At 37.0% G+C, this 18,141-nt stretch overlaps 1 protein-coding gene across 2 annotated transcripts in view; it reads right to left on the reverse strand.

Moving 5' to 3' along the window:
• Positions 1 to 1,840: 1,840 nt before the first annotated feature.
• LOC132551265 (uncharacterized) overlaps positions 1,841 to 18,141 on the reverse strand; it is a 75,989-nt gene continuing 59,688 nt past the window's right edge. The window contains exons 13-23 of one of the 2 annotated variants that reach the window (XM_060215388.1): positions 11,075 to 15,352; positions 10,640 to 10,753; positions 10,246 to 10,374; positions 9,697 to 9,799; positions 9,273 to 9,393; positions 8,028 to 8,171; positions 7,440 to 7,563; positions 7,090 to 7,176; positions 6,611 to 6,743; positions 5,584 to 5,691; positions 1,841 to 5,210 (exon numbers count right to left, since the gene is read on the reverse strand). In XM_060215388.1, coding sequence (XP_060071371.1) covers positions 5,086 to 5,210; positions 5,584 to 5,691; positions 6,611 to 6,743; positions 7,090 to 7,176; positions 7,440 to 7,563; positions 8,028 to 8,171; positions 9,273 to 9,393; positions 9,697 to 9,799; positions 10,246 to 10,374; positions 10,640 to 10,753; positions 11,075 to 15,352 — 5,466 coding nt within the window. In that variant the 3' untranslated portion in view covers positions 1,841 to 5,085. The remainder of the gene's footprint in view (positions 5,211 to 5,583; positions 5,692 to 6,610; positions 6,744 to 7,089; positions 7,177 to 7,439; positions 7,564 to 8,027; positions 8,172 to 9,272; positions 9,394 to 9,696; positions 9,800 to 10,245; positions 10,375 to 10,639; positions 10,754 to 11,074; positions 15,353 to 18,141) is intronic. The other variant, XM_060215389.1, reaches the window with a different exon arrangement.

Consider the following 18,141-nt stretch of genomic DNA (forward strand, 5'->3'; position numbering starts at 1 on the left):
TAGTAACATTTACACAGGCTAGCTGTACCCTCATTGGGTGAAGTTACATTTACACAGGCTAGCTGTACCCTCATTGGGTGAAGTTACATTTACACAGGCTAGCTGTACCTTCATTGGGTGTAGTAACATTTACAAAAGCTAGCTGTAACCTCATTGGGTGTAGAAACATTTACATAGGCTAGCTGTACCCTCATTGGGTGGTAACATTTACACAGGCTAGCTGTTTACTTTTGGTGTAGAAATATTTACAAAGGCTAGCTTTACCCTTATTTGGGTGTAGTAACATTTACATAGGCTAGCTGTACCCCCATTGGGTGTAGTAACATTTACGCAAGCTAGCTGTACCCTCATTGGGTGTAGTAACATTTACACAGGCTAGCTGTACCCTCATCGGGTGTAGTAACATTTACACAGGCTAGCTGTTTACTTTTGGTGTAGAAATATTTACATAGGCTAGCTGTACCCTTATTGGGTGTAGTAACATTTACATAGGCTAGCTGTACCCTCATTGGGTGTAGTAACATTTACATAGGCTAGCTGTTCCATCAGTGGGTTGTAAAATTTACACAGGCTAGCTGTACCCTCATTGGGTGAAGTTACATTTACACAGGCTAGCTGTACCCTCATTGGGTGAAGTTACATTTACACAGGCTAGCTGTACCTTCATTGGGTGTAGTAACATTTACAAAAGCTAGCTGTACCCTCATTGGGTGTAGAAACATTTACATAGGCTAGCTGTACCCTCATTGGGTGGTAACATTTACACAGGCTAGCTGTTTACTTTTGGTGTAGAAATATTTACAAAGGCTAGCTTTACCCTTATTTGGGTGTAGTAACATTTACATAGGCTAGCTGTACCCTCATTGGGTGTAGTAACATTTACGCAAGCTAGCTGTACCCTCATTGGGTGTAGTAACATTTACACAGGCTAGCTGTACCCTCATCGGGTGTAGTAACATTTACACAGGCTAGCCGTTTACTTTTGGTGTAGAAATATTTACATAGGCTAGCTGTACCCTCATTGGGTGTAGTAACATTTACATAGGCTAGCTGTTCCATCAGTGGGTTGTAAAATTTACACAGGCTAGCTGTACCCTCATCGGGTGTAGTAACATTTACACAGGCTAGCTGTACCCTCATTGGGTGTAGTAACATTTACACAGGCTAGCTGTACCCTCATTGGGTGAAGTTACATTTACACAGGCTAGCTGTACCCTCATTGGGTGAAGTTACATTATCACAGGCTAGCTGTACCCTCATTGGATGTAATACTATATTTATTCAGCCATAAGACAATCCATGTCTATTACTGGCCAGTGAAACTACTAACACTTTCCACTTCTTTGTCGTACAATAAGTGGTACATCCAGTCATAGTTGGTGTATTGGCTCCTTTGGCTGACTATGATTACAGAAACAGACAAGAAACACTCAGATTTATATATATATTATTTTGATCTTTATTAGTTATTTATCAGGGTATGTTTCTTTGATGTATGTCATGATTGTTAGTGGCAAATGTTTACAAAAGTATACATCTCTACGTGAACAATGACCTTCTTCCCTAAACTCATATACCAATACCGCCAATCTCACAAAATAAACATTAAATAATCAAAGATATGTAAAATTCTATGTAATTCTAAGGTAAAGTTATATAATCGTATATACAATATATATGTACATATATCTCGTATCTTTATTGTAGGGTTGAATATATTGTTACGGTTTAGGAGGTTCTCTTTGAAGTTTATACCAAACCCTTTCCCTGAACATTAAAAAGTCAGTTTCAAACAGTTATTTCATAGGCAAAATGAAAGTATTTTTTCTGACAAAAGAACAGACAAGGCAACATTTAAAAGGCCTGGTGTTGTAAAAATGGTATCGGTCAGTTCATAAATTGCTTCATGTAAAATTTCATTATTAAAATTGTGAAACAAAATCATTGGAAACTATATGCACTGTAGGGAAGATTGTATATATACAAGGGTAGGCAGAGCGCTTGTATCATTAAAACAAAACAAAAAACATGCACACACAAACAAACATACTAGGTATCTCTTACACAGGATAGCATCCAGTTATTAAAACTCCGTAAAAGGTTAATACTTATAAATTGGGAAAATTTTTGAGCTTCACTTGTTCATTTTTGAAGGAACAATAAATTCTATTGAAAATCTCTCTTGTTTTAGCTAGAAATATGGAAAGATTTTTTCTGAATGGTACAACTGGAAATGCAAATTATGTTGAAAAGTACTGAAAACCAGTATCTGAATGTTGTAGAGCTACAGAGGAAAACTTCAATATAAACAATAAGCTGAATGTAAGCTAGTTTGTTTCACATTCATTGTTTCCATTATTAAATACAGCCCAGCTAAAACAATCTCATAAGGGAAAACTGGGACAACAAAATAGTATTAAAATCAATAAAGCAAGGACTTATCAGAATATCTAACACTAGATACCATATTGACAGCAAGTGACAGCATTCTGGTCTAGGCAGTAATTGACAGAATTTACGTAATGTGGCAATGCAAGCAACATTACTCTCCAGAGATTCCAGGATATTAAATAAACTATCTACTTGGATATAAATATTTTGATTCTCCTCAAGTTCATATATATGTTTATATTAATACATTTCTTTGGTTAACTTTATTGAATAAACATTACACAACTTTATGATATAGATTGTTAAGAGTTCATTTATATATCATTCTAACTACCAATAAAATGTTGAGTACTTTTATAAGTAAGTACTCTGCATTATTGAAATAAAATGTTGCATTAGATTCATAACAATGAGATTTAAAAATTAAAATTGTTGAATATTTTAATCCATGGATCTATGCAAACATAAATTGTTTTTGAGAGTTACCTTCAAGAGCAGTAACACATTTCTGTAGCTTATTCGGATATTTCTACGAGATGTTGTTATCAGATATGTATTGATACATTTACTCGAGACATGTTTGTTTACAGGTAAATGAATGCTTACCTGAATACACTTGGGTGCAAATTTAGTTATAAATGTTGTGTATCTAATAACACAGTGTAATTCTCAGGTTTGGTTCAACAACGGGAGAAATCTTGCTGAGAATATTTGTTTTTCTGGCAAGAATTGAAATAATTGATTATGTAATAAAATCCATACAAGAACAGTTCATTATCACAGATTAATACAAGCACACTAAGTCTGTGTCAAATCTTCTATACCTACACTCAGTCACACAACAGTGATCTCACCTTGTAAAACTTTTAAAATCTGGAAGCATTTTGTGATTAAAATCATAAAGTTTGAAAATAAAATATTTTGAAATTAACAATAAAACATTTAAATTTGGCAGTCTGGGTTCAATGTAAGATAAAGCAGTAATAACGATGAAAGTTGAGATGAATTTTTTTACAATGACAAGCTAAAAACAAAGCATTAAAAGGACAAGGCACCCTAATTATGATTCAGGAGTCCACATTTACAGCTACAGAATCAAAATCACTTTAGTCCACAGGAATCTTTTCCTGTTTGATTCCAGTAGATATAATGGATTATACATGTGTCTGACGGCCTTACAACATTGTATTATAGTAAATGGCAGACCTGTAATGACAATTTAAGGTTGAAAAAGTGTCATTTGTTTGTAAAATTTTACAAAAAAAAAGACAAAACAAAAAAGCCAGCAGTCATGATAATATTTCCTTAAACTGGATATCAAGACATTGAAGAAATATAGTTTTAAAAAAGGCATTTAAATTAATACCTGCAGTGTTATTTCCAGTCATGTGACTGGATAAGATGGCAATACATGTATTTATAAAATTCAGCCTTCATACCTCTTACTTTATAAATAATATCATTGTTGTACAGTCATGTAGACATCACAAAAAAAATTGCTAAATAATTATATATAATACCCTATCTACCTAGTAACATTGCCCTATTGCATTTAATGAGGCATTGTTGTATTCAAAATGTCCTATAAATATCATCCATTGCTTTTTAAAATTTTGGAGAAAAACCAAAATTTTCAACAATTATATTCTATACAAGTGATATTTCTGTGTCTATTTAAAACAGTTCCAGTTTAATGCAATATACCTCTATATCTGTTCACATCAAATCTTTAACTGAAAGACATATAGTTTAGCTACTGTTGTGTGGTTAATATCACATACCGGTAGTCTCCTGGTCTATATTAAACTCTGTAGATTTAATAATCAACATGTGAACAATACAATCTCCTGTTCACTTTCTGTTCTATTTTAACAGTTATACAGTATAAGGTTCTCCATATCATAGGTTTACCATTGAAGGTTTCTATAGGCATGGTTGAAATCTGTTGTTGAGTCTAGTGTTACTTTGATGCCTATAGGCTTGGTTGAAATCTGTTGTAGAGTCTGGTGTTATTTTGATGCCTATAGGCATGGTTGAAATCTGTCGTTGAGCCTGGTGTTACTTTGATGCCTATAGGCTTGGTTGAAATCTGTTGTAGAGTCTGGTGTTATTTTGATGCCTATAGGCATGGTTGAAATCTGTCGTTGAGCCTGGTGTTACTTTGATGCCTATAGGCTTGGTGTAATCTGTTGTAGAGTCTGGTGTTATTTTGATGCCTATAGGCTTGGTGTAATCTGTTGTAGAGTCTGGTGTTATTTTGATGCCTATAGGCTTGGTGTAATCTGTTGTTGAGTCTAGTGTTACTTTGATGCCTATAGGCTTGGTTGAAATCTGTCGTTGAGTCTGGTGTTACTTTGATGCCTATAGGCTTGGTGTAATCTGTTGTTGAGTCTAGTGTTATTTTGATGCCTATAGGCATGGTTGAAATCTGTCGTTGAGTCTGGTGTTACTTTGATGCCTATAGGCTTGGTGTAATCTGTTGTAGAGTCTGGTGTTATTTTGATGCCTATAGGCTTGGTTGAAATCTGTTGTTGAGTCTGGTGTTACTTTGCTGCCTATAGGCTTGGTTGAAATCTGTTGTAGAGTCTGTGGTATTATTTTAATGCCTTAAGGCTTGTCTGAAATCTGTTGTAGAGTCTGGTATTATTTTGGCGCTTCAAAAAGCTTGGTAAACATATTCTGCAGTCTGTGAAGTTATTTTGATGCCTTCATAGCCTTGGCAGATTTGAAGCTTGACGATTTACCAAGACTACTAGTTGAGGGCAGTCTACCCCCAAATACGAAGGGAATGGTTGGACTACTCTTGGATCTCTTCAGATCTGTAAAAAAAGATGTTAATATATTAATTACAAATATTTGAATGTTCCTAGGGTCCTCAGGTCGAAATCTCCTTCTTGTTAGCAAACTTCAATACCTATACTTCTTATATGGACTAATATGTGGACCATTCCAATGAATTCCTCAGTAAAAAAAAAAAAAATGATTGATGAAGAGGGACAAGATACTAAAACCGATTAAAAGGTATGTAGTTCCATATATTGCAGTTGTTACCATTAGTACCATTAGAACTTCAAAATTTATCACAATTTCTTAAAACTTAAGAAAAAAAAGTATCAATTAAAAACCTAGTAACAGATATATCTTTTCATTGTAAACTAAAGCTTATTACTGGATTATAATGATCCAACATACCACGTGCGTCCAGATGGCGCCGGCGGTGTGAATCACGACTGTGATGTTCCTCCTTCTTGCCAGATGTCTGTGGACTTGGACTCCTTGCTCGATGATGGAAGGAGGGCGCTGTAATCAGAGAAGAACTATTTGTACTGAAGGTCTAGAAACAGTATACTTCATTCTACAGAAACAGTATACTTCATTCTACATCTGCTATGCAAAGGTTTACAAATCAGATTAAGTTTCCTTCTGGTCTGATAGTAACCTGAGGAGTCATATGTTCCCAAAGAATATGTGATATAGGTGTGTGTGAAGACATACTTACTTCAGTGGAGGGAGGGGTTGGTGAACAGGTAATGATGATACAAATGTGTGTTTACTTACTTCAGTGGAGGGAGGGGTTGGTGAACAGGTAATGGTGATACAATATGTGTATGTACTTACTTTGGTGGAGTAAGGGATTGGTGAACAGGTAACAGTGATATGATATGTGTGTGTACTTACTTCGGCGGAGTGAGGGGTTGGTGAACAGGTAATGGTGATACAATATGTGTATGTACTTACTTTGGTGGAGTAAGGGATTGGTGAACAGGTAACAGTGATATAATATGTGTGTGTACTTACTTCGGCGGAGTGAGGGGGTTGGTGAACAGGTAATGGTGATACAATATGTGTGTGTACTTACTTCGGCGGAGTAAGGGATTGGTGAACAGGTAATGGTGATACAATATGTGTGTGTACTTACTTCAGTGGAGGGAGGGGTTGGTGAACAGGTAATGGTGATACAATATGTGTGTGTACTTACTTCAGTGGAGGGAGGGGTTGGTGAACAGGTAATGGTGATACTATATGTTTGTGTACTTACTTCAGTGGAGGGAGGGGTTGGTGAACAGGTAATGGTGATACTATATGTTTGTGTACTTTCTTCAGTGGAGGGAGGGGTTGGTGAACAGGTAATGGTGATACTATATGTTTGTGTACTTTCTTCAGTGGAGGGAGGGGTTGGTGAACAGGTAATGGTGATACAATATGTGTATGTACTTACTTCGGCGGAGGGAGCGATTTGTGGCTCGAGAATCATGGTCTTGTTCTTCCTGTTTTTTATTTTTATTCTTGGCCTGCAGTTCCTGTACCTTCTTGTACATTTGTAAGTACTGAGTCATGCTGTTCCTCTGCTCCTGTAGACCATAAACTTCAGTCTCAAACTAAAGCATTCACACATCCCATCTCCCAGTAAATCATTAACAATTATCCCTCAATCATCTCATTAGTGAATATTTTCATCTTTAAACAAATGAATTTGCATACTATCATAATTGATGAGCTAACTGTTATAGCCAATATACATGAAAAGACCACAATTTGAGATCAAACTGTTGTAACCAGATCAGACAATTCTAAATGAGGGGATAAAACAGTTATTGTTCTGGTATTCTTTGATAAAAAATTGTATGTAACAGTTAAAATTTTATCACAGACTAACCGACCAGCCAAGGCTAAACATTACAACCCACAAAACTTTACCTCTGTCACTCTCTCTAGATTGTTCTCCAAATTCTTCACCTGTGACCTTAGTTTCTGCAGCTCAGCGTCCTTCATTCGTACCATGATCTGAAGTACAGAACAAGTATTTATGTAATACCCCACTAACAGATATCAAGACAACAGTCAGATACAATTGGCTGATATAACTACAGACTAATTCTGCCCGAAGAGCAAAGTGGTAAAAAGTATAATAGGAAGACACCTGATTGTACAATATTATGAAAACAAGGCCAAATATTTTAACCTTTGCAAATGTCAATGCACTACTTTAAGGATACAGGACATTAGGGTGAAAATGGAAAGTTTCTTGGTTAAATTATATATCTTACCTGTGCATCATAAAGCTCTTCCTCCAGAGTAGCGTTACCTGGAATACGTCCCATTGACCTGTTTTCTACGAAATCCTTCAGTTTACCAATCTCCTCATTTACAAGCTCATTCAGGTGTTGATTACTGAACACAGAAAATTTTACATATATCCCAATTCAATACAACTCAATACTACTGCTCAGAGGTTTTACTACTCAATACTGCTGCTCAGAGATTTTACTACTCAATACTGCTGCTCAGAGATTTTACTACTCAATACTACTGCTCAGAGATTTTACTACTCAATACTGCTGCTCAGAGATTTTACTACTCAATACTGCTGCTCAGAGATTTTACTACTCAATACTGCTGCTCAGAGATTTTACTACTCAATACTGCTGCTCAGAGCTTTTTACAAGTCAACACTGCTGACCTACTTATTAAAACCACTTGCCTGGAGACAGTATTTCATCACATAATTAACAAATCGTATGGTCAGATGCATAATGTTTTGTGAACTTTCTACTAACACTTTTGAAGCCAAGCCCAGTATGCTTGATATATAAGTCATAAAACTGGTCTGAGTAAATGACCCTTGACCTACTTACCTTTTGACCAGATGTTGTATATGAGACTCATATTCTGTCTTCACACTGTTAAGTTTCTCCTCCATTATGTTGAAGTCTTCACATTTACTGTCATAGGACATGGTCACAATCTTCAGCTCCTCCTTCACTCTCTCCAGTTCTTCACTGCATAAACAATACTACTTTTACTGTGTGTTACCATATTTATACAACGATAAGCCCATGTCTGGTAATAAGCCCACCTATATCTATTCATTGTTCCACAGAATTAATGATGTATACTACTACCAACTGTACATTGTTCTGTTATAAACCTATCTGTTGATGCTGAGTCAGAGGTAATATGCTGACCCCTGGGGTTAGTATAGATACCATCCATCTAGTGAAGACAAGAGGCCCATGGGCCTTAACGGTCATCTGACAAAAAGCAAGCCAAACTCTAACAACAGTGAGTCCGCTATTAAAACAGTGGGCTTTATTCATTTGAATAAACTTGGTAGCCCTCCCTCCCAGCATCCTACAGACCCAATATCAGCATTCTGAGCCTTTTGGTGGTTGAGAAGAAGTTGTTTAAAAATTTCAACATATTTGACATCTGTGACCTTGAAAGTGGGTCGAGGTCATTAATTTGAACAAACTTTGTAGGGCTCCATGCCAGCATGCTATAGGCCAAGTATTAGCCCCCTAGGCCTTCTAGTATTTGAGAAGAAGTTTTTTGAATGAAAAGTTTACGGATGACACATGGCGGACGACGATGGACGAAGCATGACGGCTATAGGTCATCTCGACCCTTCGGGTCAGATGACCTAAAAATGTATCTGGCACACATCTGGAGTAAAGACTCCTTACCATAAAGAATTACTAATTAAGTGAATTCATGGCTAATCAAGAAATAATATTTCTTTTTTGTTGCTTACTGGTGTGTACAATGCATTTTTAAACAGATATTTAAATGATGCATGCTAATGCATTATATTGAAATATCTGTGATCAATGCAGTTTACACACCAATAAACAACAAAAACAAAAAATTTACAATTTGACAACCGTTTTTTAATAATGCCTTTTAAAAAATGAATATTCATTCTTCATTGGACATTATACGCACAGACGGAACAGTCAGACAACTGATGGAATAGCAAAATAGCTGATTCCAATTTGATGTGGAAGGTTGTTGAAAAGACCAAACAGAGAATACACACCGGAAATGTAAATATTGATGGATTATCAATGTTATCTGATCCAGTGTATTTAAAAACTACATACTCTTGTTGTCGACGTATATCCTGGATGTAGTCATCATTATACATGGTCTTGAGAGCAATTCTGTATCTCTCTTTCTCCTCCTCAAGGTCATCTTCATAAGCCTTTCTCATCGCATCCAGAGCTACAACACAAAGGAAACTAGCATTTAGTACTTTAACATGACACTGACCTTGTAACCATGATAATATTAAATATTCATAATTTACAATGAAATCCTTTCAGTCCAAAAATTGATGACACCAAACAAACCGTAATACTTACCATAGCTATTAATTACCGTCTATGTATTACAATTGTACCTATGTACTACAATAAAACAATTTTCTCTCCTTTTACCATTATCATTCTCACACAAACCTACAGAACTCTAAATGTCGAGTTCAATGTGACTGTGACATTGTAGAATTGTATATGGATTCCTGACCTGCTTTAGTTGTTTTGACTTCTTCTGCTAAAGCTTCCTCTTTCTCTCGCTTTAGTAGTTCCAGTTCGTAATCATGCTGAGATCTATCCAGAGTATGGAATGACTGCAAACAACAAAAATTTAATTCATTGGAATTTGTCCCCAGGTTTACGAGATAGATCTTTTTCCATTATGGATCAGTCCAGCATATTACAAGACAGAAAATATTTCACTATGGATACACCTATCAATGCACTTCTCAGTAAGGACCAATCATCTTAAAGCAGGATTGTGGTGCAATTGTCAAGTCACTCCAAAAAAACCTGTTTGATTAAAAGTTGCAATTAAAAATTCTAGTGAACATGAGATTTTAACAGTGATGAGACTATCAGATGGAAATCTTAGTTCATAAAGTCATACAACCTGTGAAACTGTATGTCCACCCAATGTCATCTTAAAATGATCCACATGCTAATAACCAAGTTACAAATATCAACAAAATGATCAACTTTTACAACAAAGTAAAACAAAGTGATGTTAATGTGAACCAGGCATGCTGGGATAGCTTACATCATCTGTCATGTTGAGCGTGTCCATGGCAGGGACATCGCTGAGAGACTCAGACTTCCGTGGCGGAACAGGCAATGGAGGGGGCGAGGACACAGGCAGGGGGGACAGGGGATCCTCAAACTCCTGTAACTAAAACAACAGGCAATATGGCCTCCTCATTTACAACCAAATAATAGGCAAGTGAAAACAAGCAGTTAACAGGCAAACATTCAAAATACATTTGCTTCAACTCATTCTTAAATCAAACACAAGGGAGGGCAATGCCAGTTAGCATTCCATGGAAAACATGATAAGATGGAGATCACAACTGTTAAAGAGATTGCAGATGAAAATTAATGACAGACCTATTATTCAGTTCCATGCAATTAAGATTAAGCACAGCACTTCTACTTACAGTGTCACTGTTGAGAGACTCCTGGAGTTGACTAACAAGATCCAACACTTGAGTGGACAGAGAAGGACTGAGGTTTGAGTTGGCAAGCTTCTCATGAAGTTCCGTCAGCAATACCTACAAAACATGTGTGACCACCTCATCAACAACCTGTACAACAGGTGTTAACACCTCATCAACAATACCTGTACAACAGGTGTTAACACCTCATCAACAATACCTGTACAACAGGTGTTAACATATCATCAACAACCTGTACAACACCTGTACAACCTCAATCATCCTATTCACACTGAAGCAGAAACTTTATTGCTTACAAATAATTAGTTCAAACCCTGGAGAGATGAAAAGTTAACTAATTTACACAAGGAAAACACTTTTATAAATGACAATCAATTAGTTTATACCCTTGAGAGAAGATCAAATTCATTTACTTACACTGAAGTTATCCTTCTGAGAGATCATTTGCCGGTTGAACCCTTTTCCTTTGACCTGGTCAGCTACTTGACCATCCACCTCTTCCTCATTGGCACGGATTGCACTGACAGCAGTCATGATGTCCTGGCGCACCTGCTCTAGTTCCTCCTCATGGTCCACCTGAATTGTTTCCAGTTCCTCCTGGAGACTTCCGACTTTACTCTCATACTCTGACACCAGTACCTCCTTCTCCTTCTCATAGTCATCTGTCATTTTCTCAAGGCGCATCACAATATTGCTGACTTCTTGACGTAAAACATCCACATGTATATCATGTCGTTCCTGGGAGACAGCCAGTTCATTTTCAAATGTAGAGATAAGGTTGCTGAGTTGTTGACTATATCCCTTTTCTGTGGTATCTGTTGATACAGACTGTAACTGTTTGATTTCCTTGTCCAGTATTGTTAGCACTTCACACTCATCCTCAAACTTTGTTTCTAAGATTTCTTCAAACACTGACAAGGAAGCATGAATGTCACCTTCCGCTTCTCTGCTGGAATCGGAAGGAAGGTCTACTTTCTGACCAGCTTCAATTTTCATCTTCATCTCGCGCATGTTTCTCTCATGCTGTAACTTCATCTTGTAGGACATGTAAGTAAGCTGAGCTTGGTGAAGAGCTTCCCGTAACAGGTTCTCACCATATGTTCCGAGGTTATTTCCTAGTTCACTGTCAGGGACAATCCCTAAAATGTCTACTATCCGAGAACATTCTTCAGAACTTGAAGCATTTTCTGGATTGAATTTTTTCAACTCAGCTGCCAAAGATTGCTTGTTTGTTGCTTCATTTGAAAGAGATCTTGCAAGCACCTGCATGGCCTCATTCTGATCACCTATGAGTACATGTTCTGATGAGAATGTGGCAGTGTCAGGAAGTTCTGGAAAGTTTCCTGAGCTAACCATGTCTGTAATATATCCTACTGTACCTTTGATTGTTGCTCTATGTACAAGAATGTCCGCTAGTTGTAACACTGAGGATTCTAAAGATCCAACTGTCATATCTTGTACTGTATCGTCTTTTTCCGTTAAACCTGACCCTAATAATTCTCTTAAATTTCTAACACTAGACTCTAGTTCTATTTCCAGTACATTTATAATGTGCTGACACCTGTTCTGCTCTCTACCTTCTGATGTCCTTCGTTTTTCTTGGAATTCTTCTATGCGTTTTTGGAATGATTGTGACATTTTTGTATATAAACTCTCAGCAATACTTGGTGTCTGTGCCAGGCACGCCTGACATCGCAGTGAGGACACTACCAGTGCCTGGTACACATCCACTGAGTTACACATGGTCTCACACTTAGCTAGCAATTGTTCATGTGAGAATTTCCTCTCCTGGCGGAGAAGGTCTGTTATGTCGCGTACACCATCTTTCAAAGAGAACTGTGATTTCATCTTCGCTAAGGCATGAGATATCTCACCCTGCACCAATGACCTAGTGATGATATGACCAGTGACAGAATCCATATGTTCTGTTGCCTGATTGAGTTTTTGATGAACTGATGTATCAACCTGACACCTTAAGAACACCTCCATAGCAAGGATTGATGGGTTTTCCGTGATCTGAAGAGCAGACAACACTGCAGTGTCATCAGTCGTTTGATTATCTGCTGCCATTGCACATGATGCCAACTGTCCTTCTAGAACTATTTTCTCAGCCAAAATTGCTGCGTAAGATGAGACAACATCAACACCACTTTCTGATGCGCTGCTTGTCCTTGTGGCATTATCTATTTTACGTTCCAAGTCTAGGATAACCATATTTACATCCTGAATCTCCTTCAGAAGTAGATCCCGATATACATCGCCCATTTGGTAACGCTGCACCAAATATGCCATCTGTCCCAGTATAATAGCTTCCACAGACAACCTATCCGCATACAGATGTACCTTCTCCTCAAAGTGGAGACGACTCCGTCTGATTCCACTTTCGCGTCGTGTTATTACAGCCTTAGCTTGTAGATCCTGATGTGTGATCCTCCCCAACATGTCAAAATCCCGATGTTTGAATCTTTGAAGATGACTCAGATACTCTAATAGGTTCATCAGTTTCACATGCACCATTTTTAAAGACTTTGCATCCAGTGCTTCATGTTCTGCCACCATACTATTCACCTCAACCAATTTATCTCTCATCTCCTTTACACAATTTTGAAACGCAACCATGTTTTCTGCTGAGCTGCCCTCTAAGCTAGCACCGCCTATCTTAGCAGCCTTGACCTTGTCAACCAGGCGTCCTGTCAGAGAATCTACAGTGTCACTACACTTGACCAGAGTCTGCCTCAACCCTTCTTCACCCTCTCCTGAGGAATCATGTTTGAGGAATGTTTTCTCTGTCATTTCATCTGTTAGATCCTGAATCTTACAGTTGGTAATTTGTAGTTGATTTCTCATTGCTCGTAACTTTCCAATCAGTCGCTTACTTTCATATTCTCCACTGTTTCCAACAGGTTCTTCTTCTTCATCGTCTTCTTCATCTGACATTTCATCATCTGAACTCATGAAACTGTCAGACTCCTCATCCTCATCATCATCTTCCTCTTCCTCACCTGACATGCTTATATCAGGGGTTCGTAGCACCTGATCAACATAAGCTATGCGGTCCTCTAGTAAATCTAATTCTGCCTCTATCTCAGCAGAGAGGGCCATGGAAGCCTCCTCTGGCTTTCTTGGTTTTTGAGGACTGGATGCCTTACTTGGACCAGCATGTTTTACCATTCCAGTAAGGTCATCAACACGAGTTGTCATCTCCAGTAATTTCTGCTTGAACACCTTATCCTGGTCGGCCAGTTTTGACTCCAATTCTTTACGGTGTTTGGATTGACTAGACATATCCTCCAAATCTCTGCGTAAGTTGTTTGATTCTACCATTAAATTGTCATACTTAACTTTCATTTCATTAAAGTCTTCAGAATGTTCCCCTTGACTTGTTGACCTTGGTGTACTCAAGTCAGAAGAACCTTCACGTAAAATGTCCTGTAAGTGAGAACAGCGATGTACAATGTCCGTCATCAGAGCCCCCATACCAACCAGAGGAGAAGTAGTTTTTTCTGTCTGTTTTGATAGGAAATCTGCACAGTTCTTTTGGAGACCTATCATTGTTTTTGTGATTTCTGACATTTCTGCTTCCACAACAACGAAGTTACCTAGAATATCAGACACTTTACTCCGATCTTCTTCGGAGTGGCTGCTGTCATGTGACATTCTTGATCCTTTGTTGTCTAGCTTTTGTTGAAGTGTATCAATATTTCCTTCCAGGTTTTGGATTTTACTAAGCAACTCCTTTTTCTCCTTTTGCCATTTGACAGCAGCATTTTTCTCAGTATCTAGAAGAGATCCCAGTTCACGGCTTTCCTTTTTGTATTCCTCCATGGTGCGGCTAAGAGTCCTATTTTCTTCCTCATTTTTTTGTTTCTCTGAAAACATTTTTGAATATATCTTTTCCTGATCCTTGAGTTTCTTCTCCAGCATACTATGGTCTTTCTGAACAGATTCAAGATTATTTTGCAACATGACACTTTCATCTAGTTCCGATTGTAGTTCATCTGCCATGTCAATCAATTTCTTATCATTTTCTATCATTTTGTCTTCCAACTGGGCAATGATGATATCCTTTTCCTGTAAAATGGCAGCCATGTTACCAGCATTGGAATGTTCCTGGGCCTCCATAAACTTTTTCTTCATGTCTTCTAAGTGTTGCTCCATATCATCCCTCTCCTGAGTAAACTCCTGCTCCAACTCAGTGATATGGTGTTCATACTCACTCTCTACTTTCTTACAGTGCATGTCTTTCTCTTTGAGTTCTAACTTTAAAGTTGTCATTTTTCTTTCTGTGTCCTCCATCCTTTCTTTCATTTGTCTGTTATCTTGTTCCACAGCCTTTAACTTGAGAATTTCACGTTCGTGTTCTCGTACCTTCTGATTACTAGTTTTGAGGTCTGATTCTAATCTCTTACAATCATTTTCCTTCACATTCAAACTATCACGCTGACGTTCCATTTTATGAGTTGTGTCTTTAAGTTGTCCCTCTAAATTGCGTATCTTTTTATTCCAGTCATTTGACATCTTCATGAGTTTATCTTTCTCATTCTTCAGTTCTTTAAGAGCTTCTGATAGAGCCCTTTCTGTTCCAGTTAGTTTAGATGTTGACATATCTAGTTTGGACCGAAGGGTCTCAATTTCTACTTTGTTTTTCTGTATGGTATCTCGGGCTTCTTTCACCTGACGTCGCATTGTTGTTACCTGCAATAAACGACAAAAACAATTTAATGTTAGGAGTAGTCTTACCACATTATACAGTTCAAGAAGCCCATTAAGTTTGTATGTTGCTCCTAAACTTATTTTAGGGTAAAAAAATCAACAGTAATTAGATTTATGTATACAAGAATGGCAATTCCAATTATGTGAAAACTGTTACCTGTGTTGTGAATGTAGCCAAAAGGCCCTCACAGCAACTGTCAAACTTGTTATATAAATACTTGTGATGCAGCTCTCTACATACACTTAACTTCTGTTAATAATCCTACTGTGTGACATTTTCTATATATAAAGCACTGAACTGCTACTGATTGATATAATTGTGAATTCTAATAATGAACATCTTCACATACAGAGAAGGCCCAGTCTGAATGACAATGGCTACATAAAAACACAAAATTTACACAAATGACATCTACTGTTAATAGTCACCATTTCAATGACATAACATTAAAACACATTTGCTAAAAAAAAAACAAAAAAAAAAGAAGTTTATTCAGGTGATTTAAGGATAAATGTGTTAGTTGGTGGGGACTAAATAGTAAATGGGAAATTTTCACACCAAAATTAATAAAGAGATTATCAACAGAATTGTTAGATATCTGTTAAATAAAACCACTCATCACCTCCAGCCCTTTACCTCTTTAGTGACCTCATTACTACTGCTTCTTCTAAAAAACTTAATATGTAGACTACTACAAGCTATATATTGATATAGATATATATATATACATATATATATACATACACACGTATATAACAGGTAATTTCATATGTGTGTGACACTGGGTCACTGCTATATACAGACCTGCGGGCTATCTGAGGACTGGTTTTGCTGATTCCACAAGCTACGCATTATTGGGCTTTCAAGCCCATGCTGTGGTTGACCCGGCTGTAAAATAGGTCAAGCATATCTAAAGCTTAAGTTAATGAAGCACAACCCAGCCTGGTATAGAATCCCGTGAGCAATGTCCAGGAAACATATTTGAGTATGTAGGTCGGAGTTAAAAGAGTAAGTCAATGAGGTTCCTGTAGAATTAATTTAACACTCTAAAGTTTTCTAGTTACATGTTAATGTTTCATTAACACTTCTTGTAATTGTAATACATTATGCTATAATTTTTGTTTTTATTTGTGCTTTGAAATGACACAGTAGGATTCATTTCAGTATATAAAGATGGACAGGAAACAATGACTCACTAGACTAACTTACCAGGACCTACACACTGTAAAAACCACCCAAATTAGTGCCAGTTCATTCTCCATGCAAACTCTCCATATGTTCGGAGAAAATATTGAGTTTTTGACAGATTAATATTTTATAATATGAAAAGCATAAAGGAGCTCATTATGAAAAAAAAATCCAATTTGCATGCATTAGCCATTCTAGAATAAATTAATCATAAGCTCAATGTATAACCAGATGAAGCATTTAATATTCCTGTTAGGCAAACCTATAAAATTCTTAAGCTTGAAGAACAATGGCACTGATACTTTTTTACAGATAGACAAATTTCGAAAGGTTGGTAACTCCCTTGACAGTCTAAGAATGCTTTCTCAAATGTATGTACCATATTATCCGGGTTATAAGCCACAGCTTGGCAGTCGGGTAGGAGGTGGATGAAAAAATCAGCAGAATAAGAAAAAAAATGTTTAAAAAGACAGGCTTGTTTAGGATAAGAATCTTTAGAGGCTTCCAAGGATTATCTGTGTATAATTCATTTGTAAACTTACATTAAATGTTTCACTGACAATTTTGATAAGTTATCTTCTGTTTTTTGTTATATGAATGATCTGTGGTCAACATAATGGTTACCACATCGTAAGAAAGGGTGCAACTTACACTTTAGTCGGCTAACATGTGGATCAAATAGAAAAAAATCATTATAATTTGGCTCTGCGGCTTATGTACTGGTGCTGCTTATAACCCGGAAAATACAGTTGAATGCACTTCAACTTCTTTAACAAATGATAGTTTTGGATTAAATTCATACAAGTGAACATTGTACCATTTCTGTTTTTAGGATTTTGTTTTCATAGCAATAACTATCTAGCTCTGGACCTTCACTTCAATGGATCAAAAACTAAAGCATGTTGTGACAAACTGTTTAAACACAAATGATTTTAATGAATGACATACTTGTAGCCATTTTTTTTCGATAACAACAATATCGTAAATTCCAATTTTTAAAAATGAAAACACATCTTAATTGCATTCAAGCATAACATGCTAGTTACACAACTGTCTTATTAAGTTGAAGGAGTTCCTAGCCTACTTAACCATCCTACTGGGTTCCGAAGTCACGTAAGTCATAGAGTGTGAACTGTAGGTATTAGCCTAAATCAGGTATCAGCCTATCAGTCTAGACCACAATTTTAATTACTTGGTGATCGATAACTAGCTATTCTACTGTATACAACATGGTGTTACACAAAACACTAGCCAACCACTACAGATATCAGTCAATGTGAAACCACAGCAATTCATTAAGTGGTGTGAAAAATATCAAAATACTACAGATGAACATCTCTTTTCAATTCAAAATTCATAGAATTAGTTTTTATAGACTGCAAAGAGATGAATTTCTGAGTATAGTTATGGTGTATAGATTGGCAGGTTTGAAGCTGTGGTGTAATAGGGACAGCTAGTCACTAAGGATAGGGAAGGAGGGGTTGGGGGGTTGGGGGGGTTGGAGGAAATCAAAATACACATGTTAAGTCAGTAAACTGTTGTACCACATAACTGTAGTGAATGTATACAGGCACATCAGAGA

Source organism: Ylistrum balloti, unplaced genomic scaffold (genome assembly GCF_031769215.1).
Source record: "Ylistrum balloti isolate Yb309-2 unplaced genomic scaffold, AGI_CSIRO_Ybal_v1 Utg370190, whole genome shotgun sequence".
In the NCBI taxonomy this organism is placed as follows: Eukaryota; Metazoa; Mollusca; class Bivalvia; order Pectinida; family Pectinidae; genus Ylistrum; species Ylistrum balloti.